This window comes from Physeter macrocephalus, chromosome 6 (assembly GCF_002837175.3).
Source record: "Physeter macrocephalus isolate SW-GA chromosome 6, ASM283717v5, whole genome shotgun sequence".
In the NCBI taxonomy this organism is placed as follows: Eukaryota; Metazoa; Chordata; class Mammalia; order Artiodactyla; family Physeteridae; genus Physeter; species Physeter macrocephalus.
The window spans coordinates 59,197,591-59,219,877 of record NC_041219.1 but is presented as its reverse complement, the minus strand read 5'-3'; the positions used below and the strand labels follow the sequence as shown (position 1 = coordinate 59,219,877).

The 22,287-nt window shown below is 43.2% G+C and overlaps 1 protein-coding gene and 1 pseudogene across 2 annotated transcripts; both read left to right on the top strand.

The window, feature by feature from the left end:
- The first annotated feature begins 417 nt into the window (after positions 1-417).
- MFAP5 (microfibril associated protein 5) lies at positions 418-12,411 on the top strand. Of its 2 annotated transcripts, XM_007101841.4 has the most exons (10): positions 419-649; positions 1,164-1,223; positions 2,199-2,234; positions 5,050-5,094; positions 5,859-5,891; positions 6,322-6,357; positions 7,916-7,942; positions 8,678-8,765; positions 9,391-9,464; positions 10,745-12,411. In XM_007101841.4, exons 2-10 carry the CDS (start codon positions 1,166-1,168, stop codon positions 10,855-10,857), a joined length of 510 nt encoding a protein of 169 aa, XP_007101903.1. In that variant the 5' UTR covers positions 419-649; positions 1,164-1,165; the 3' UTR covers positions 10,858-12,411. The 2 variants fall into 2 exon arrangements, with proteins under 2 accessions (XP_007101904.1, XP_007101903.1); XM_007101842.3 differs by lacking the exon at positions 5,050-5,094 and having other exon boundaries at positions 418-649.
- A 2,442-nt stretch (positions 12,412-14,853) lies between these two features.
- LOC102982272 (histamine N-methyltransferase-like) lies at positions 14,854-15,729 on the top strand (annotated as a pseudogene).
- Positions 15,730-22,287: the final 6,558 nt, after the last annotated feature.

Below are 22,287 nucleotides of genomic sequence, written 5' to 3'. Positions count from 1 at the left end.
GTAGCCCCCACTCGCCGCAACTAGAGAAAGCCCGTGCACAACAGTTAAGACCCAATGCAGCCAAAAAATTAAAAAATAAATGAAAGGATACAAAGAAATTTTTTGGTGTGGAATTCTAAAAGGACAAAAGTGAGAAAGGGGGCTAGAGGAATGATTCCAATATGGAAGATGGCCAGAAAAATAGAAACAGATTCTGGGCGCATGACCGGGGACGGGGCTGGGAGCTGCTCTTTAGGTAAGAAGGGACCCAAGGAGAAAGGGAGGCTGGGGCCACAACGTGGCTCACGGAAGAAAGGCATATGTGAGCGCCAGCCAACCCTTCAAGGGAGCAGCAGCGTCAATGTGGTCATAACCTTTGGAATGAGGGTGTGAGTGACTGCAAAGCCCCATCCCCCTTCTCCTCCCAGCCTCACAATGTAGCACAGCATCAGACTCCTCTAGCCCGGCTTTCTCCCTCCCTCCCTCTCTCTCTCTCTCTCTCTTCCTCGCTCTCCCTCATCTCATTGTTTCAGAGAAGGCCAAATTTGAAGTCCTTTCCAGGGAGTGGCCCTGTTCATCTTACTCTCCAGCCAAAGTGGGACAGAGTGAGGAGAGAGACACATTCAACAACCAAAGGACTCTCGGTGGAAAGAGCAGAGAACCATAAACAGTGAGTTGTTTTGATTGTCTAAACCCCTCAATAGACAGGGGTAGGGTGTGTGTGTGTGTGTGTGTGTGTGTGTGTGTGTGTGTGTGTGTGTGTGTGTGTGTGTTTTGAAGGGCTGGAAGAGGGCAATGGGGAATGTCACTGACTTAGAATTGAACAGACATCCCAATTATCCGTGGAATCCCAATGAGGAGACACCAAGATGAGCAGGTGATATTAAAAAGCCACAGATTTCAAAACAGAAGATTAGACACTAGGGTTGAAAGAGGCCACCGGGTGGGGGCCGTCATGAACCATTTAGAGTATAAAATCTCCTCTGACTTGGTAGGAAAAAAGGACAGAGACTAATGGCAAATGATCAAAGAACAGAATTTGAAGGAGAAATGTTGAGTGAAAGAGAGGAAGGGTCTGAGACTTACGGGGCACTAGGCAAGCTCCTGGGAAGATGCAGAGACAGAGACCCTACAGGTATCCTTGCCTGGAATTGAAATCTCCCCTCTCGCCACCCACCTGTCAGATATGCTGCTGCTGGGGCCCAAAGTACTGCTGTTTCTCACTACACTCATCATTCCCTCTGGTGAGTCCCTGCCTTTTTTTTCTGCCTCAAATGTCAGCTCCTCAGACGTGGGTGGAGGTGTATGTTAGGGGGTGGATGGAATGAGGCCGAAGGGGAATAGGAGGAGAGATGCTTGCTATTGAGCTCTAGAATTGCCATTAAAGAGAAGAACACGGCGAGTTCCCTGGTGGTCCAGTGGTTAGGACTCGTCACTTTTCACTGCCGTGGGTTCAATCCCTGGTCGGGGGAACTAAGATCCCGCAAGCCGGGCAGTGAAGAAAAAAAAAAAAAAACACCCAAAGGAGAAAGAAGCTGATATATACAAATGCATACACAAACATATAAGGATCACCTCACAAGAAACTCAAGTTTAAACCGTGAAGGCAAATGGTGGGAATCTATACACCTCAGAAACACTAGTACCAGCCTACACACCAGTAGATTCACATGCACACAGAAAATATGTTGCCACATCTATACACAAATGAAAAATGATCTTCACAGATTTCAAAGACTCGAACTAGAAGACTGACCACAGAAAAAGCAAACCTTGGCTTTCAAAAAATCCTACTCTATTTTTTTTTTTTCCTCATTCGGCCAAATGCAGACTGTGAGATGATACCTTTTGGCCTTGTTCAGTAGTGCAGTTAAGAGGGGTTGGCTGTGGGGACGGAAAGATGGGACATCAGAAAGTCTGCTGGCCTTGTGTGTGGATCAGGACCCTACCCCTTCTGGCTGGACTGAGGGCAAGAGGGCCTCTTGAGTCAGGGCATAGCAGAGCTCACCTTTGTTCTCAGGTATCTGCTCTCTTTGAGTGTTCCCATGTCTGTGTGTAGCACTAACGGTCTGAGTACTTTTATACTGAGCTCTAACAGAAATAAAACACTGAAAGATAAAGTACAATTTTCCCATCATTTTCTGGTTCATCTTATACAAGCTTTACGGGGTATAGAGCTGGACTCATTCACATACATTTTCTCCTTCCTTTGATAACAGACTGGACACCCCTAGGCGTCAGCAGCCAAAGAGGAGGTAGGTGAACCCTTGGAACTGGGCTCTGATGAGGTTCTTATTAGGACAATGTAGCCAAACGGTTAGAGTTCAAGAATTTCTAATACAACACAGAGATGCATTGCCAAGGTGTGGGAAATCATAGGATCTAATTCACTGGTTCAACAATCCTATTATACTGGTAAACGCCTGGTGGTCCAGTGGTTAGGACTCTGTGCTTCCACTGCAGGAGGCCCGGGTTCGATCCCTGGTCGGGGAAGTAAGAGCCCATTCATAAAACATTCTTATTCTCTCTTGAACTACTGAAATAACTTTCCCCAGACCTTCTCTATGTCCATCTCATTTCCACTCCCTTGGAAAATGCCCACAGATCCTAACAGAAAACATTTTCCTAACCATGTAATAGTGGAGAAACTAAAATGCAGAAATAAGAAGTCTTCCCAGCACCAGAGCAACTGTGGCACAATCAGACAGAACCCAAAAGTTCTGGCTTCCAAAGGGCCACTTCCTTCAGCTTGACGGAGAATACTCTCATCAACATTCCCAGGCTGCCTCCGGGTATCTACCGTAAGTTCTCTTGCTTTTCCCAACCCCTGAGAGCACTGCAGTAGGCAACCTGTTAATGGGTCAAAAACCAAATGAGTCACAACTGGGGCTTTTAATGAATTAGGATAGACTAAAATAAAAATGGAGTACACTGCAAGTACATTACCAGAGTAAAGTATTATCTCATTCAACTTGTTTCAGTTTTCTTTGTGTACACTGAGGCACAATATCATTTCTCACTGTGCATCCTGGTAGAGAAGCTAAAATATAGAAAAGCTTTTTTTTCCTCTGTTGTGGGTATGGAGGCCTGAATCCCTACGTTTCTGAACCCACGTCATAGTCAGCTGCAGCAAAACTAAAAATCCAAATTCCTTTCTTTGGGCTGGTTAAGGTCCAGTCCTGTTTTATGATTTGTGATGCAGAAATAGTACAAGAGATGATGAAAATGTTCCTTCAGGGAACACTCACGAATCCTTAATGAAGCATTCAGATGGTGGTAGCTCATGGAAAAGGAGGGTAAACTGAGGAATATACAGAAAACTAGTACTCTGCCTGGAATTCTGAGGAGACAGCAAGGATACTCTCAAACCCTTGGTTCGCCGACTGCTCCCTGTTTCTGTGCGTGGTTGGACTGGAACATAGCTGGAGAGAATAGGAATCAGGGCAGGATAGGGCTGCACCCCGGGGAGAATTCACTCCTTTTCTTACAGCTTCCGGAATGGTTCAGGTCAGTGGCTTTTCAAATATCCTGTGGGACTGGAGCAGACTTGAATTCCTTTTATCAAAATTTGTTCCGGAAGACAAAAGCTTATACTGAGTGTTAAAGATGAGGCTGTTGTCAGAGCTGATGACCTTCTATCCGGAATTTTTTTTTAAAGGATGAGGTAAGGAATAAGCCGGGGAAATTCCTTCAAAATGTTTTGTGTATTGCTTCTGGTGCAAGGATCAGTAACTCTGACATGCTTTATAAAAATGCTATTCTCACCAGATTTTAAATCTGACATTTGTAAGCTGACCTCAAGGCAAACTGTGATTTTGCTGACCTCTAGTGGGTAAAACAGATTATGACTATAAGCCATTCACAACGAAGGTTAATTACAGGTGGGATGTTTAACAAACATTTAGTTCTTCACACTGCTTTGTTATGTTGCTTTTTAAAGCAGAGACTATTTGTTTCAGGAATTGCTGTTATTTACAGTTTCAGATACAGTTTTCTTAGTTTATCCAAATAGCTTCCACCTTAAGACCTGGACCATTTTTATTTCTACCCCTCCGGCATTTACTTTCCAAGGATCAACAACAAGGCATTTCCTCTCCCCTCTCTTTACCTCACTTATCACTGAGCATCAGAAAACTACCAATGTTACCTTTTGTGAACACTCTTTTGTGTAAAGCCTATCAGCAGACTGATATCCAATTACACCCAAATTATGACTATCAAAATCACAGTCTGTTTGAAACAGATTCAGACAGAATCTGTTTCCCTCTGTTACCACGAGGGAAGGGATAGCTAGGGAGTTTGGGATTGACATGTACACACTGCTACATTAAAAATGGATAATCAACAGGGACTGTATACTGTATACAGGGAACTCTGCTCAATATTAAATAATCTAAATGGGAAAAGAGTTTGAAAAAGAATAGATACACGTATATGTATAAGTGAATAACTTTACTGTACACCCGAAACTATCACAACATTGTTAATCAACTAGACTCCAATATAAAATAAAAAGTTTTTATAAATCAGTCTGTCTGAGAAAAACAATTTTCATCTTAAATAAGTATCGCAAAGAGGTCATCAATCCATTATAATTATTAACAAGCTCTATGACCTTGTGTGAGTTATTTATTCTCCTGGTCCTGAGTTTTACCATCTATAAAAGCAAGTACATAGTAATCCCAAATTAGCTGTATCTGTTATTATATGCTAGGATGAAGAAGTCATTCTTGCAGTCCAACGCTTAACCAAAGTCTAACCGAGAAAAGGCGTGCCTGTGGTGAACTGTCTAATGGCCATGTAGTTCATTCATTCCTCTAAATAAGGAGCACACAGGGAGAAGGACTCTCTAGGGTTTGGACTGTACAGGTATATTCATGGAAGTAGGAAAGTGTGACATTTGTTTGGGTTACAGGGGAAAGGACTTAGGCTGGGAAGCAAAGAAAGAAAAACACTTTGGGATCTTACTATGAGTCTACTGTGCTTGTCAATTTCACTTACTGGGAGTGCAAGCGTAGGGGTGGGGGACAGAGAATGCTCAGAAAATGTTTCCGGATTGTTTTTATGCAGATGATGTGACTCCAGTGACTCCAGAGACATTCACAGAAGATCCTAGTAGGATACTCTTTTGTTTATTTCTTTGCTTTCAAATTGGGGATAGAAGGGTTGAGGTCTGTACATCCTTCCTTAAAGGAAGACTAGAACAGTAAGTCCCCTTCACACAAACCTTCAAGTTGCGAACTTTCAAAGATTTGAACATTCTCATGTCCAATCACCTAAGTTAGTTCTCGTGTCTGGCGTACATTGTCACGTGTGTGCCTCCTCTACAAGTGGATGTGCTTTTGTGTACTTTACTGTACGGTACTGTATAGAGTACAGTAGTACAGTATCTTTATTTCAAGCCCAGGATGTCCAGAAGCGTAAAAGCAGCAGTGATGTAGCTGGTACTACTGTACTTTTCAAGGTACTGTACTATAAGATGAAAAATGTTTATTTTTTGTTTGTTTTTTACGTATTATTCGTGTGAAAAGTGTTACAAACCTATTACAGTACAGCACCACATAGCCGATTGTGTTAGTTGGGTACCTAAGCTAACTTTGTTGGACTTACGAACAAATTGGACTTACGAACGTGCTCTCGGAACGGAATTCATTTGTATGTAGGGGACTTGCTGAGGTTCAGAGCTCTGTTGTCTACCTTAGATGCCACCGAGGGCTCTAAACATGCCCAATCTTTTTATCGCTCCCTTATATTTTCCCCAAGAGTCCACATTCTTTCGCTTCAATCTTGCCTCCTTTGAGATCATCATCCCTTCGTCCTGCTCCTCTTTGCTACTTTTCCGACTTGCGTTTTTCATTCCCTATGTTGTATCTTTGCAGATCTGGTGAATGATCCTGCTACAGATGAAACAGGTAGGTTTCACTCCTACAGGTATGTTTCATCTCCCTAAAGATGGCGTGATTCTTGTTAATAGTCACAATTATTTATTCCAGCTCTTGAATTAATCATGTATTTTTATCACAGGGAAAGGGATGTCGTTCAGTGACGGTGGGATAAAAGGAAAGAATCCTCCTAGTCCTCTAAAAACAGGAAGCAAAGTGGATTAATAGCTTAAAAAAGCATGAATTAAAGTCTTCCAGAAATGAGTATAATGTCAACAGGCCGAATAATATTCAAAAAATATTTAATTATTTTCAATTAACTTTATTCCCCTGGACATAATACACAAACCCAGCCACAGTCTTGACTTTGTCCTGTTATCTATATTCTTCCCTCTTGCCTTCTGCCTTCCCCTTTGCCAATTCGAAACCCTCCTCACACCGCTGTTTTGTGCCTTTTCAGTTCTGGCTGATATCAAGCCTCCCACAGATGACCTGGGTAAGTTCAGATCTGGGATCCCAGGGCCACCGGGCCCGTTCTGGTCTTTCCCTATCCCCCATGACAAAAGGCAGTTATGGCTGGTGAAGGATCCTAATTAGGGCTACCATTTTATGTAGCACATTTATCCAACAGTATAATTTAAATTAAAGACATTTTTGATCCCCTAACAAGCAAGAACTGCACAAGGGGTTTGATACACAAAATACCAAGACTTGACTTTTCTCTCCAAGTTTCTGAGACTGGATGGGTAAAGGCAAGACAAGGGTGAACAAAACTGATTTTCTTCTAGATACCTTTTGTCTAGTAGACAAGATAGACAAAGGAATGGATAACCTTATTCAGTTTTACAAATGCTATCATCAGGATAAGCAAAAGAAGCTGTGGAAGACTCAAAGAGTCCTTGACTATACTTTGTGTTGGGAGTTAGGAAAGGCTTTTATGGAAGGCATACTGACTAGGTTGATTCTTGAAAGACAAGTGAATAGAAAGGGGAAGAGCTTTTAGGTAAAGAAAACAATACGGGCAAAGGCTTAGGATGGAAATGAAAACGAATCAGAGAATAGTGCATGCAAAGGAAGGTCCTAAGCAGATTCTTGAACTGGAAAGCCAGCGAGAATGCTTTTGCCTAGTCCCAATAAAATATGATGGCCTGAACTACGTTAGAGGTAAGGGAGAGAAATGAGCTGTCAGTGAGCAGGGACTGTTGAGATGATGTCCAGTTTTCTGTTAGGTAGATGGTAGCTATTGGGTGGATGGTGGCACCAATGTGAATTGGTGAAGGGGAAAGATAAGGCAGTTTGAGATATGGAAGGATCTTTTTAAACAAAAATCCATGAACTCTTCCACAAAATGGCAGTTGGATTTGTGGGTCTTGAGCTTATTAGGAGAAAGATCTGGGCTAGACATATAAGTTTGAGAGTTCTCAACATATAAACCTGTAATTCAAACCATGGGATAGATATAGCATTCTTCCTGTGGTATCCTATAAGCAACGCTTGCAGAGACATTTTTACAGATAACTCCCGTGGTTAGTCTATTTCCTCAAGACTCATCTTACTCCTTGACTTATTCTCCATTTTATAAACTCCTCTGGTATTTAACTTGCCCCTAGGTTAGGGCTGGATGTGACTATGACCCTTGCTATTCTTTACCAAATAACTTTTATCCAAGAACCCATGATGATGTATCTAGAGCTTCCACAGCAGGATAATAATCTTTTCTCCCCTTAGCTCTAGGATGACGCTCTTCTGAGCATGGCTCGTTGCCTTGTGTTTCTACTAAATTTGCCTCTTGATAGAAACAAAGATATTCTCAGTACAATGAGTTTCTCAACTCTCTAGGAGAGAAAGGAGAAAGACAAAAATCATGTTAAATCCCTTCAACTTTGTGGCTCAAAACACCCCATTATGGGTTTTCTTTTAGAAGTTGCTAAAAAAGAGTTATTAATTCATCTATTTATGGGTGCCCCACGTGGGTCCCAAGTAAGGCAACATGACAGTTACAGGGCAGTGACTTCTAGAAGCAGTAATAACTGAATAAAATTTTTGCCTTCTAGCCTCGCCCGATAAAAATACTACCACAGGTATGGTTGTCTTTTGCATGCCTTTTTTAAAGCTTTTTTTTCCTTCCTGAGAATTCCTTGTCCTTGTTCTTGGGAGGATACTTGGTACATCTTCTAGTTTATTTCCAATTCTTTCTCAAAGCGTATTTGTAGTACTCTTCATTATCCTCCCACCCCACCCCACTGTTTTACGAGCTCCTGTTCTAAAAGTCACGGGAAAAAGATGGGACCACTGTTGCATGGTCCCAGACCAGTCCTTTCCCTAAACTACCTTTGGACACTATCTGTTGGTTAGTGGGTTGGGAAGTGACTTCAAGGACTCCATATTACTGTAGATGTCATGCTTTCTCTAACGTACTGATAATTCAGATGTGCAGATAGGGTTGAAAACCACCAGAACAGAGAAATAGTGACCCACCTTAGAATTCAAATTCTTCAGAATGGGACTGCTAGCATTTGATATTTCATGTTGCCACCTGTATAACCCTAGAAGGATTTTTTCCTAGAAGAGACCTCAGGGACTATTTTAACCCACTTTCCTTCCAGGTAGGGAAGCACCTAAATTTCATTTTTCAGCCAACTTCTATTATTGCTTTGTTTTGGTGACAGGAAGAACATGCCCCAACTTACAGTGATCCTCTGTAGAGATCACTTTGTAGGTTTTCCCCAACTCTATCTCCCCTCCTCCATCCCCTTAACCCTTTGTTCATACCTGTTTGTTATGCCTCCCGTGTTTTTTATGTTGGGCCTCTTCAGAGTGCCGGGATGAGAAATTTGCCTGCACAAGACTCTACTCTGTGCATCGGCCAGTGAAGCAATGCATCCATCAATTATGCTTTACCAGGTAAAGGTCCCAGAACACCTAGAGAGCATCGTCCATGATAGTGCTTTCATGTCAGTAACTATTTAATGAGCATCCACCGTGGAATTTCAGTCCTTGGAGGGGCAGACGTTTTTTAGCATAACCCTCTTAGCTATTCCTGAAGGTGCCAATGAGAATGTGGGGTATGGATTGAGGCACCCAGAGAACAGTTTGACTAACAAGTGTAGACGCTAGAAGGCAAAAGAAGGTGGGGGCTGGAGGTAGGATCATCATGAGGGAAACTCCAGTCTATCAAATTTACCACCTCACTGAAAAAGGCTGGAGCTAAACATCCCAGTGTGAAGGTAGAAAATAGTGGGGAATAGTGGGGAGGAGTATGAAGCTGGAGTCTAGGTGGAGTGTGCAAAGCGTCACCAGGAAGAGTGATTGATTTCATTCCATCTCCTACACTACCTGGGGAGGTGGGGTGGGACTCGGAGCGGGAGGAAGAAGTCTGCAATACTTAAGGAAATCCAGATAAGGGGAGAGCAGAGAGGGAAGAGTGGGAAATACAGGAGTTGAAGAGCCATCGCAGGCCGAGGCTAGTTCTCCCTCTCAATGCTTTTTCCATCTCCTTCCTGCACCGTGACATTTGCACCGGTGGCAGTTTACGGCGTATGTACATCATCAACAATGAGGTCTGCTCCCGTCTTGTCTGTAAAGAGCATGAAGTTATGAAAGGTAAGACTGGCTTTTTAGTGGGGAGGGACAGTAATGAGAGTGATAACTAGGCGCAAGATGCCAGCAGATCCAAGGTCTGGCTTTGCAGGAGGGCTTTGGGCTACTCCCTGATTTACAATAGCTCCTGTTCCACCAAGTTACCCCAAATAAACAATCGAAGGAAAGCAGTATGCTTACTATATATATATATATATATATATATATATAAAACCCTAAGAAAAGCACCCCTCCCCAGATCTCTTCCAACTAGACAGGAACCCCTAACTTCTCTTATATATAGATAGAAATTTCAGATGCTCTGGTTGCTTTGAAGATCATTCACCAGAGTTCTAGATGGAAGGCCAAGTCAGCCATTAAAAATAACAGTCTCTCTACTAGTCTGGGGGGGCGGGGAAAGCCACTGATTTGGAGGCAGTAGCATTTGGATATGTGAAAAATCAACTGGACTCCTAGACACCGGCTACCTTTTAAACAGTCCACCAATTCCAAGAACCATTTACCTTGCTTACTGTGAAATGTCTGAGGTAGAGGAAGGTAGAAAGATTTTACAAGGGTCCAGAGTGTGTGGTTATAGACTGTGCATAGTGGGGAAAAAAGATATTTCTCACCTTGCCCCTGGCCAGCCCCAAACGATGGCTGTGGTCGGTAAAGCCACCACACACAAAAGCCACTCTGACTCAGCAGGCCGCCTTGCACCGAGCCCCTGAGTAAGAGCTGTACTTAACTTCGCAGAAGGAAACTCGCTGCTTGCCCCCAATTGGCTCTATGCAAGCCACCTGCAAGGGAAGCACCTTGACATTGAGGATGAGTATTTGGGACTCTAGGCACTTTCAAGTGTCTCAGGGGACTTGCTAAAGTTAGCCATTTGCACATAGTAAATATTTAAATATACATTGAATGACTGGACCTCATATTTTTGCTGTTTAATAAGTCCACGATTAGAAGAGTTGGGAGCAAGGTGTATAAAGGAAACTAAAATTTACCGACCACCAGTGTGCTAGGTACCTTTGTATCCATTTTTTCATTTTCATACTGACAACTACCTTGTTGAAGTGGGTATTTTAATGCTTGTTTTACAGAAAGGGATAGTGAGGTTCAGAAAAGTTAAACTTTCTGGTAGGGAGTAAATAACCAGTAAGTGGCAGAGCTGGGGTTCTAACCCTGATCTATTTCTCTTCAACCTTTTCACTTCACCACCCTGCAGTCTTCCCTGTCCTTAAGACACGAGCCCTGGCCATCTTCCTGCATCCTCATCCCATTATGCTCTGCTTCTCTTCTAGATGAACTTTGCCGTCAGATGGCCGGTCTACCCCCAAGGCGACTCCGTCGCTCCAGCTATTTCCGCCTTCCTCCCTGTGATGATGTGAACTTGCAGAGACCCAGGGGTCTGTGATGTCAAGGAAGAGGAAAGAAAGAATGTGTGGGTGGGAGGGAGAGAATGCTCTAAGAGGGAACTTCTTGTCCAACCTTTGTCAGCCAACCCATAGACATGAGTATTTCTTAAACCAATCCCATCGCAATGTCTAGCTTTTGCCCCTACTTCTTGATTTTTCATCCATTTATCTCATTTTCCAGTACTTAAAATAGTCTATAGTATTGCATGGTTTTGCTGCTTCCCCATATCATAGACCTCGTAGATATACCATGTGGCTTAGATACAAACATTCTACATACAATTTCAAGGGAAAATAAACTTCAATAAAATTATTAAAAATAATAATTAACTACTGAATCTGTTTGAGGTAGATCTTAGGGTGGAAGACGTTATCACTGTCTACCTTAACTAACCACGGACTTTATTTTTCATTCAGGAGCTTCCTAGATTAACCCCCATTCACCTACATAGTCCCCTTTACTTTTATTAATTATTTTGCTGGATTGTCCTAACATTTGCCTGGTAGGTCCGTTTTAGGAGAAGAATTATGGTAATTTTTGTAGTCGTAGGAAATTCTCCAGAGCCAAGAGTTATACAAGACCGAGGCTAAAGAGAGAGGAGTACACCAGGTATAAAACTATTCAATTTTTCATGCAGTTGTTCAGTCGGCAAGTAGGGCTAGCAAGTCTCATTTACCCACTCATTTATGGTAGTATGGGGGTTAGCCCACCTCCACAAGTTAATTAGACAACTTAATGTGAAACCATATCATTGCTCCTAATTTCCTTGAGTGGTTGGTACTTCTTTCATCCTCACCACTTACCAAAATCTGTAGAGATTATATTGTGCAGATGGATTCTGGAGTAGCCTGATTTGGGACATAAGAAGGGAATTCAGACCTGAACTTTAACACACAAGTATAACGTTTACCTGATGGCTTACAGGAAAGAGTAAAAGAAACACAATATTCAGACAAGCTGCATTCTAATCCTGGCTCTAGCAGTAACCAGGTAGCCTCAGTTAAGTCATGTTCTCTCATTAGGCCCTGGTTTAATTTCCCCATCTTTAACATGACAAAGTTAAATTTATGGTGGTTCTAAGGTTTCTTTTAATTTAATGGTTTGAGATTTAAATGCGTTATTCGTTTTTCTCAAAGCCTAGATGTTATATGTTACAGAATTCAACTTGATAAGGGTTGGATTCCTTTCACATTGTGGAAATACTACCTAAATGAGGACCAGATTCTTGCTGTTAAGAAGCAATTTAGTTTAATAGGATTTGCACAACTGATTAAAGAGAAATGCTAGAAAAGCCCCAAAGCATGTAAGCCCTACCCCAATCTCTCAAAGCAAATGTACTCGTATATAAACAGACATAGTCAATGGACATTGGTAGCCACTGTAGAGGCATCTCATAGGCACAGAGTTTCCAAGAATCATTTGAGTCTCTTCATGAACTTGACCCTCTGACTGCTTATTGAACGAGAGGTGGCATTCCCACCAGAAAGCACCCCAATCCCAGTATTGGGTATATTGCAAATTAAACATCTAAAATAAAGGTTCCCAATTTCCTTCTCAGAAGACAGTGGTCTTTGGTCTGGTTATTTCTTTTTCTATGTTTACAAGGAAGGCCTGAACTTAGGCTTTTATCCCATTTTGAAAGCTGAGTAGCAGCATTGCTCACATTTCTCTGTTCTGCTCTTCTCCATTGTTTCCTCCTTCCCTCCACAACTTGACCATTCGTTCTCCAACATTACAAGTTTGTTTACTCTCCCCCAGACGTGGTCCCCTCCTAGGTCCTCCAGAAAATTCCATTTCTTTTCTGCCTCCTTTAGTCTTACTGGGTGAAGTTTTGTGTTTCACCCTCGCTTTTCTTTTGCATCATCAAATTCCTGTGCTTTGCCGTTTCTCACTGTTCTGATATCCTCTGCCTTTTGTACTCTTCTCTATATGTAAACCAACACTTCTAACTCACTTTCCGTCCTTTCTTTCCTTACCCTTACAAAGGCTTATTTTCCCTCATAACTTTCCTCTAAGAGCAGTCCCAGGGCAATTTTGGGGGGTTGGTTTTGGTCCTAGTTCTTTCCCTCTGTCCTTTCTTCCCCGTTTGCAGAATTCCATTCACCTCCTTCTTGCTGCATTTTTACTCTCGACCCATTTCAGTTCCCGATGTTCTAGTTTTCTTTCCTTCATCCTCCCCATAAAAGGATGTGAAATCATTTCACTCTGTATGGTATTAATATTATTTTTTTCCTGGTGAACACAAATGACAACCTTCTTAAACAAGGAACTGGATGAAAAAGTTATTTGAACTAAAAAAATGGATCTTTCATGTTGGAATTAACAAGTTGGGTAAAAGTACCGTTAAGCAATTTGTGACTGAATGCCTTCCTGGTACCCTGAAGAGACTCATCTGCCTACTCACCTCACCTAAAAAAAAAAGTTTTACTCTTATTTTCTCTTCCAAAATTGAGTTGATCCTGCTCCGAGCCTAACCTTTTCCCATATTTCATGCTTCTGATTAAAGAAAATTCTCCTTCCTCTTTGAATGAAGAAGTTCTGGAAATTCAAGCGTGCACTATACCCTCTAAAAAGAGCTCCTTGCACACTTTCTCTAAGTATTCATTTGACTCAGATGGTGCAAACCCCAAGCTGTCTCCCTACTTTTGATGACCTCAAGCAGTATGTGTTGCCAGCCACAAGCCCCTCCCTCCTCTGCCTCGGGCACTTGTGGTGAAAGCTGATGTTTAGCCAAATACTTTACACCTAGTCAGAGGTGCAAGCAACTGGCAGTCTCTTAACGTTCACCTTCCTTCTGTACTGAAGCAGCTGTAACACAGTTAAGAGAGACATCTGAGAAGAAACAGAAGTTGGAAGAGTACCAGATAAGGGGGATAAGGAGATGGCACAGGGATGATGGGTTGACATCAGAGCAGGGGAACCCGGAGAGTCTGGGAATTCACAAATCTGTCTGGGAGAAGGGAATTTGCAAAGTGTGGTGAAGAGGACCCGAGTTCCATACCCATCCATCTGGAACCTTCCTTACAGGGTAGAATGAACATCAGAAGCACAGTGGAGGTGGGGCAGGACTGTGCTTAGAGTTTAGTCAAATTCAGGGAGGCAAAGATTAGGTTAAAAATACAACACTCCAATAGAAATTGAAATCCTTGGGGCTTCCCTGGTGGCGCAGTGGTTAAGAATCCGCCTGCCAATTCAGGGAACATGGGTTCTATCCCGGGTCTGGGAAGATCCCACATGTTGCAGAGCAACTAAGCCTGTGCGCCACAGCTACTGAGCCTGAGCTCTAGAGCCCGCGAGCCACAACTACTGAGCTCGTGAGCCACAACTACTGAAGCCCGCGCGCCTAGAGCCCGCGCTCTGCAACGAGAGAAGCCACCGCAATGAGTAGCCCGCGCACCGCAACGAAGAGTAGCCCCCGCTCGCCGCAACTAGAGCAAGCCCACGCGTAGCAACGAAGACCCAAGGCAGCCAAATAAATACATAAATAAAAATTTTTTAAAATTGAAATCCTTGTGTGTTTTAGCATTTTTCACTAACCAAACACCAGCGAAAGTGACTTGACTTTCTCTGTGGTAGAGAGAGGAACAGGTGGCCACAGTTTGTGTTTTTTTTTTTTTCTAAAAACCAGTCAACTAGAGCCAGAAGCAGCGTCAGATGACAACTTCTGGGCAGAACCCAAGATGGAAAAGCAAATGTTGTTTATATAAATAGAGGTGCAGAGCCCACAGCTTCCTGTTGACAAAATGAGCTTCACTTTACCTCAAACCCTCAATGGTTTTAAAAATAGCTGACAGTCACTTAGTAACGAGCTTTGCAAACCCAGCCTCTCCAGCACGTTAAATTCAAAGCAGGGCTTTTTTGTCCGTGTGTTTTTTTTTTTTTTTGGATAGAAACTGGTGCGGGTGAAGAGAGAAAGAAGGAACTGGGAAGAGAAGGAAGGGAAAGAGGGAAGTTAGACCTCCCTTCCCTCCTTGTCTTTCTCAGAAAACCAAACATGGCATCTTCCATGAAGAGCTTGTTTTCTGACCACAGCAGATATGCTGAATATTTCCGGAGGTTTCTCGACAATTCCACGGAGCATCAATGCTTGCAGCAATTCATGGACGAGAAGCTGCCGAGCATAATAGCAAGGACTGGAGACACAAAATGTGAAATTAAGATTCTAAGCACTCGTGGAGGTGTGGGTGAAATTGATCTCCATAGCCTCTCCAAAGTGCAGGCTCAATACCCAGGAGTTAGGATCAACAATGAAGTTGTTGAACCAAGCGCTGAACAAATCACCAGGTACAAAGAGCTTGTAGCCAAGACGTCAAAGCTCGAGAACATAAAGTTTACCTGGCATAAGGAGACATCATCTGAATATCAAAACAGAATGATGGAGAAAAAAGAACTTTAGAAGTGGGACTTTATTCATATGATTCAGATGCTGTATTATGTAAAAGACATCCCAGCCGCCCTGAAATGCTTCCATAGTCTCTTAGCTACCAGTGCTAAGATTCTCATTACTCTTGTGTCGGGAACCAGTGTCTGGGACAATCTATGAGAAAGTACGGATCTCACTTACCCCGGGATGACCTCTCAGTATGTCACGTCATCTGACCTCATGCAGCTGCTGGACAACTTGGGGATTCAGTATGAGTGTTATGACCTTCTGTCCACCATGGACATACCTGACTGTTTTACTGACGGCAATGAAAATGGAGACCTGCTTTGGGATTTTTTGACAGAAACCTGCAACTTTAGTACAACAGCACCACCTGATCTCAAAGCAGAAGTTATGAAAGATCTGCAAGAGCCTGAATTCAGTATCAAGAAAGAGGGAAAGTTTCTTTTCAATAACAGTCTGAGTTTCATAGTGGTTGAAGCATAAATATCCACCATGAGAATGTATTCAAAAACTATAGTTTGAACAATTTTGATCATTCACTTATTTGTGTATTAAAATTATAAATATATCTCATAACATAAACAGAGCATTTTCTCTGATATGTAAAATCTAGAAAATCCCAAGATATTCTTGGACTTCCATGTGGAATCATATATGACACTGCTGGTCTTATCCCATCCCTTCTATCAGTAAAGAGACTACATGCTGTCTACATACCACATAATCTGGAAAAATGAGACAACTAAGCTTCCCGGGCTTATTGACAATAAAATCCTTTCCATTTGTTGATTATAATGGAATTTCCTGGAATACTAATAAAATATGTGCTATGGATCTTTAAAATAAAAACAAATAGCTGATAACGGGTTTTGGTTTTTTTTTTTCTTTCAATTTGTCCAATCACTTTCAGTAAGATTCTAGCTTTTTCTTAACCCAGGGGTCCTGAAATTCTTTTCTCTGTCTCTGGTGTTTTCCTCTTTCATTCCCTTTTCCTTTCTTCTGTGTGTTTACCCAGCCATAAATCTGTACTCTGTAGTTTTGGGGAGTACATTATCGGAGTTCCATACCAATCAATAAGGGTTGAACTCGGAATGATCTCATACATTTGTGAGACTCACCTCCCCCCAACTCTTTTTTTTTTTTTAATTAATTTATTTATTTTTTCTGTGTTGGGTCTTCATTTCTGTGCGAGGGCTTTCTCTAGTTGCGGCAAGCTGGGGCCACTCTTCATCGCGGTGCGCGGGCCTCTCACTGTCTCACCGTCGCGGCCTCTCTTGTTGCGGAGCACAGGCTCCAGACGCGCAGGCTCAGTAGTTGTGGCTCACGGGCCCAGCTGCTCCACGGCATGTGGGATCCTCCCAGACCAGGGCTCGAACCCGTGTCCCCTGCATTGGCAGGCAGATTCTCAACCACTGCGCCACCAGGGAAGCCCCCCCTGCAACTCTTTAAAAAAGTAATAGATGCACTTTGAGCAAGTATAAGGAAATATTTTAATGGAAACTAACCTGAATTATACTTAAGGGATTGATGGGCATTGAGGTATCAACTGTGTCATTATATGTTTTCCTAATATGTTGTTCTGTCCCAAATGGTCAAACACAAGGAGTTACAATGAAGGGTAGTGAGAACTGCACAGAAAAACACTCATATACTCATTCATTCTTGAAAATGGGTGAGATTTAGGGGGGAAGGAAAATAAAGTAATATAAATACAAATCAGCCTATGAAAATGTATAATATTAACATCAAAATCAATGTGAAAATAAAAAAGTATTACAAAAATGTTCGGAGCTGCACGGCAGCTCCTTAATTGGCTATTAAGAGAAACCAATTTGTTTGTTGGAAGGTGAGCTATAACTTAACTGTGTTAAACAACTATGCTCTTTTCTGTGCCATTAGCTACCCAGCATCGAAAGACCTGACATTGTGTAATAAATTGAGAAGTACAATAATTCATAATTAAATTTAATTATGAATAATTAAATTACAATTCAGAAGAATCACAGTATGTTCTCATGACATAGGACAAGAATAATTTCTCTTGCCATGTTAAAAAAAAAAACTAAAAATTATATCATCTAAACACGGGGCATCTAGACCCTAAATCAGGTGCATTTGTATCATCCTGTTTCAAGTAATATAAATGAATTGATATTGGTTTCTGGGCCAGTCCTGATGTAGCACCCACGTTCTGTGGCCCTAAGGTAATAACCTCTGTTATAACTGTAAATTGGTGGTGATACATCTGCCTTATGAGTGGTTCTGGGGATTAACAAGACCATGTATTCAAAGGTCTGGCGCCTGTAAGACTATTATGTACTAAAACTATGGGACTTGTTTTCCTAGTTAAGCCGATTGGTTTCTCCCCACCTGCCCTAGAGTAGGTTGACTCTCTTCTTTCTTTCTCTTGTGACAAAGTGAGATGACCCTTGTTGATTAGCTTTTGTGTGGAGAGGCATGGAAGCCTGCTAAGGGTGTACAATGCCACCGATGCTAGTTTCTCCACAGTTTGAGCTTCCTAATTTAAATTTAATTTTTTAAGCATCCGAAAATCTATTAGCAGGGCAGGTCCGTTGTTGTAGCAGCGGCTGGCGGGTTGGCCTCTGGCGCTTGGAGAGCAGACAGGATGGGTGGAGCTGTGCGGTGTTCCCTGGGCCTCGCCCAGACACCTGGACAGCTTGCAACCCTTGAGAGGACCGGAGGGCAGGACGGTGCCACAGCTCCTGGGGGAGTCCAGAGCCAGGTGATGGAAAGTAAGGATCTTGCCTCTGGCCTGGGGGATGCAACTCTGGGCGCAGCTGCCCCCCTGAAGCGCACACCTGGACTTTGGGCAGGGGTGCGTCATCAGTTTGGGGGTTATACTGAGACACGCCCATCGCCAGGTATAACTCCCATAACCACAGCCATTCTGTCTCCCCAGCCAGGAAACCATCTTCCCGACCATCCAGGAAAGGGACAGGGGCAGCTGGTTAGAGCAACTCATAAACAACTTCTCCAGCACAACTTGGCTGAAGGTGGAGTTGGTTGGCCAGAAACCTGCGCAGCTTGACAAACAGCCTTCGGGAGATGTCCTGGCCCTGAGCTCCCGGCCCTGAAGTCTTCGGTCCTTGTTGTGGCCAAAGTTCCCTCGCATGTTGGAGTCTACTGCTCTGCCAGGTGTTTTGTTTGTTCATTCACTTTAACAAACATCATTATTTCATTTTGAGAGTGACCCTGTGAGGTGGGCAACAGAGAGATCATTGTTCCGATTTTTCAGACAGGGAACAAGGTTTAGAGAAATGAAGAGCCCCACTGACTGGATAAAGTTGAGTGTGGCAGAGCCATGCCTGAACTCAGTTCTAAAACTTAGGTTAATGCTCATTCAGTTGCAAAAGGAAAACTCAATAACATCTTGTTTAGAAATCAGAGGTAGTTTACTAGCTTTGCTAAAGGTTTGTAAGGGAATCTAGACTGCAGGCGACCGTTTTGCTTTCATATGCCACACGCGCTACCCAGCAGCCGTGCTTCTCTGGAATTTTGTGGAGACAGCCAATAGTTGTGAGCCATGGATCTGGTTAGAAGAACATGGAAGAACAGGCGAAATGCCAACGATGGTCATGTTCTTCCTCTTCTCAGAAGGATGGAGAATTAGTTTAGTCAACCTTTTCATCATGGTTTCTTTGATTTCTTCAGGAAATTGAGAAAGTGTTTCAGAGCACAAACACTGTGCTAGGCCACATGGGTGCCAATCCTGACTCCATCATTGTGAGCTTAACATTTCTGTGCCTCAGTTTCCTCATCTGTAAAAGGAGAGCACAATGTCTTTGAACCTGGGGACTGTTTTCAGATCAAATGAATTAGATGTTTAGAATAGCTCTTGGGGGACTTCCATGCTGGTCCAGTGGTTAAGAATCCGCCTTCCAATGCAGGGGACACGGGTTCGATCCCTGGTCGGGGAACTAAGATCCCACATGCCGTGGGGCCACTAAGCCCGCACACTCTAGGGCTCGCAAGACGCAACTACTGAGCCCGAGCCCACTGCCACGAAAGATGCCGCAATGAAGAGCTCATGTTCCACAACGAAGACCTGATGCAGCCAAATGAATAATTTTTCTTTTTAAAGAAAGACTAGCACTTGGCATATAGGCCCCCATGTCAGTGTGAGTCATTATCTTTAGGTCAACAACTTTTGAACCTGGCACAGTGCTGGGGATACAAAGATGAGTAAGACATGGTCTCTTCCATCAATGAGATTAGTGTCTTTATTACTCAACTTGTTTCTACTTTCACCACTTACAATGGCACGTTTTCTTGTTTTCTTTTCAGCTTTTATTTTTTTTTATTTTTTTTTTTGTGGTATTCGGCCCTCTCACTGTTGTGGCCTCTCCCGTTGCGGAGCACAGCCTCCACGGCCATGGCTCACGGGCCCAGCCACTCCGCGGCACGTGGGATCTTCCCGGACCGGGGCACGAACCCGTGTCCCCTGCATCGGCAGGCGGATTCTCAACCGCTGCGCCACCAGAGAAGCCCTCAGCTTTTATTTTTGATCAGAGATAATGCAATGCTTTAATTTATACTGTGTTTCCTCTTGTTCAGGGACAGAGAGATGCTTAAGTTTGTACAGTCCCACCCATATCCTTCAGTTCCCTGTAAGCACCCTGTAAGCAACTGAATTTCCCATTTCTGTCTGGGTTCTTTCTTCCCATTCCCGTTTCTATTCTTTCTTCTCCTCTGTTCCTCTGTTCCAGGGTATATATCACCTTTGCCTCTCTTATTACAGACTTTATCCTCTGCTTTCACATACCAACAGCTGAGAGAATACCCATCATCACTCTCACCCTTTTTCCGGGTGTTCAGCCCCTTGAAGTCTCTGAATTAATCAGGACTCTTAAAATTTTTTATTTACGTGAAATTCACATGACATAAAAGTAACCATTTGGGCTTCCCTGGTGGCGCAATGGTTGAGAGTCCGCCTGCCGATGCAGGGGACGCGGGTTCGTGCCCCGGTCCGGGAAGACCCCACATGCCGTGGAGCGGCTGGGCCCGTGAGCCATGGCCTCTGAGCCTGCGCGTCCGGAGCCTGTGCTCCGCAACGGGAGAGGCCGCAACAGTGGGAGGCCCGCGTACCGCAAAAAAAAAAAAAAAAAAAAAAAAATTTAAAGTATAAAATTCAGTGACATTTAACGCATACATTGTTGTTCAACTACCTCCTCTATCTACTTTCAAAACTTTTTTCATCACCCTGAAAAGAAAATCCCATATCCATTAAGCAGTCATGACTATTCCCTGATCCCTCGAGCGCCTGAATAACCATCAATCTGCTTTCTGCCTCTCTGGATTTATCTGCTCTGGATATTTCATAGAAGTGGAATCATACACTGTGTGGCCTTTTGTGTCTGCCATAATCAGGATTTCAGGTTATCTGTACAGGACATAAGTTACTAATAGGAAGAACTTCTACTTCACTTTTTATGTTGTAGCCATACCTCCTTTAAGGAACCTGTGGATGGAGGTCTAAAGTAACCAGGACATGTGAGAGGCAGGGCCATGCTGAATAAAGTAACCAAGGGGCTGAGTGCACTGAGTTTCTAATTGTGCTGAGCAAACTGACTCTTCCTGTCCTCTGGTAACAAACTGAAGAGATCTTGCTGGTGCATTTAGCCAATGTGTGGATGGGTTGGGGGTGGTGAAGAACATGGGGGTCTTGTTGGGGGTAGGAAACCAGGTTCACACACTAAGGAATTTGGGACTATTTGATATCAGGTAGCTGTTTCTCAAATCTCAAAGATACTGAATTTAGTTAAATCAACAGGTGATATGGGAACTTCCCTGGTGGCCCAGTGGTTAAGAATCCACCTTCCAATGCAGGGGATGCGGGTTTGATCCCTGGTCAGGGAACTAAGATCCCACATGCCCCCGGGCAACTAAGCCCGCGTGCCACACTACAGAGCCCGCGCACTCTGGAGCCCACGCCACAACTAGAGAGCCTGTGCACCACAGCTACTGAGCTCTGGAGCTCACTCACCACGACTAGAGAGGAGACCGTACACCGCAACGAAGGTTCCCCTGTGCCGCAACTAAGACCCAACGCAGCCAAAAATAAATAAATAAAATAAATAAAATTTTTTTTTAAAAAAAGGTGATGTGATCTAATTAGTAGTGATGAAATGATTATTGCAGAAGGCAGTGATCAACACAGATCTTCAAAAAAGGTGAGAGCCAAGGAGTAAGAATTTGCCAATATGGTGCCAGGGCTTCCTAGAGGGGATGATCTGATACCAATGAGTGTTGGTCACTAGACAGAGTAGAGAATAGCAGTTCTGCAGGTAACATTTAATCTGCTATCTTTACTTCAGAACCTGTCCCTTACTCATTTTAGAGCTGTTTTTATCAAGATTATCTCTACCAGAACTTCCCAGGTGGCGCAGTGGTTAAGAATCCGCCTGCTAATGCAAGGGACACAGGCTCAATCCCTGGTCCAGGAAGATCCCACATGCTGCAGAGCAACTAAGGCCGTGCACCACGACTACTGAGCCTGAGCTCTAGAGCCCACGAGCCACAACTACTGAGCCCACGTGCCACAAATACTGAGCCCACGTGCCACAAATACTGAAGCCCACGCGCCTAGAGCCCGGGCTCTGCAACAAGAGAAGCCACCGCAAGGAGAAGCCCACTCACCGCAACGAAGAGTAGCCCCTGCTCACCACAACTAGAGAAAGCCCGTGCACAGCAACGAAGACCTCACGCAGCCAAAAATAACTAAATAAATAAATAAATTATTTTTAAAAAGATTATCTCTACCAATGAAATCACATCACTCCTTATACTACATCACTGAGCAAACAAATACTATGGAATTTGGTCTTGGGAATACACATACCCACAAAGAGAAAGACCTGCATGTTATTTGGAGCACTTCTCATTTTCCCTGACATTTCAATTGCTTACTAAGTAAGCAAACAAACACATCACACACACACACACACACACACAAACACACACACACACACACACACACTCTTTCAAAAGTATATAAAGTCACATAATCATAGAATTTTATCA

Bases quoted from the DNA above. Each gene is read 5' to 3' on its own strand.
- MFAP5 (XM_007101841.4), top strand. From the start codon at position 1,166: ATGCTGCTGCTGGGGCCCAAAGTACTGCTGTTTCTCACTACACTCATC. The intron at 1,224-2,198 runs GTGAGTCCCTGC...CTTTGATAACAG, and splicing joins TACACTCATCATTCCCTCTG to ACTGGACACCCCTAGGCGTC. The intron at 2,235-5,049 runs GTAGGTGAACCC...GTTTTTATGCAG, and splicing joins CGTCAGCAGCCAAAGAGGAG to ATGATGTGACTCCAGTGACT.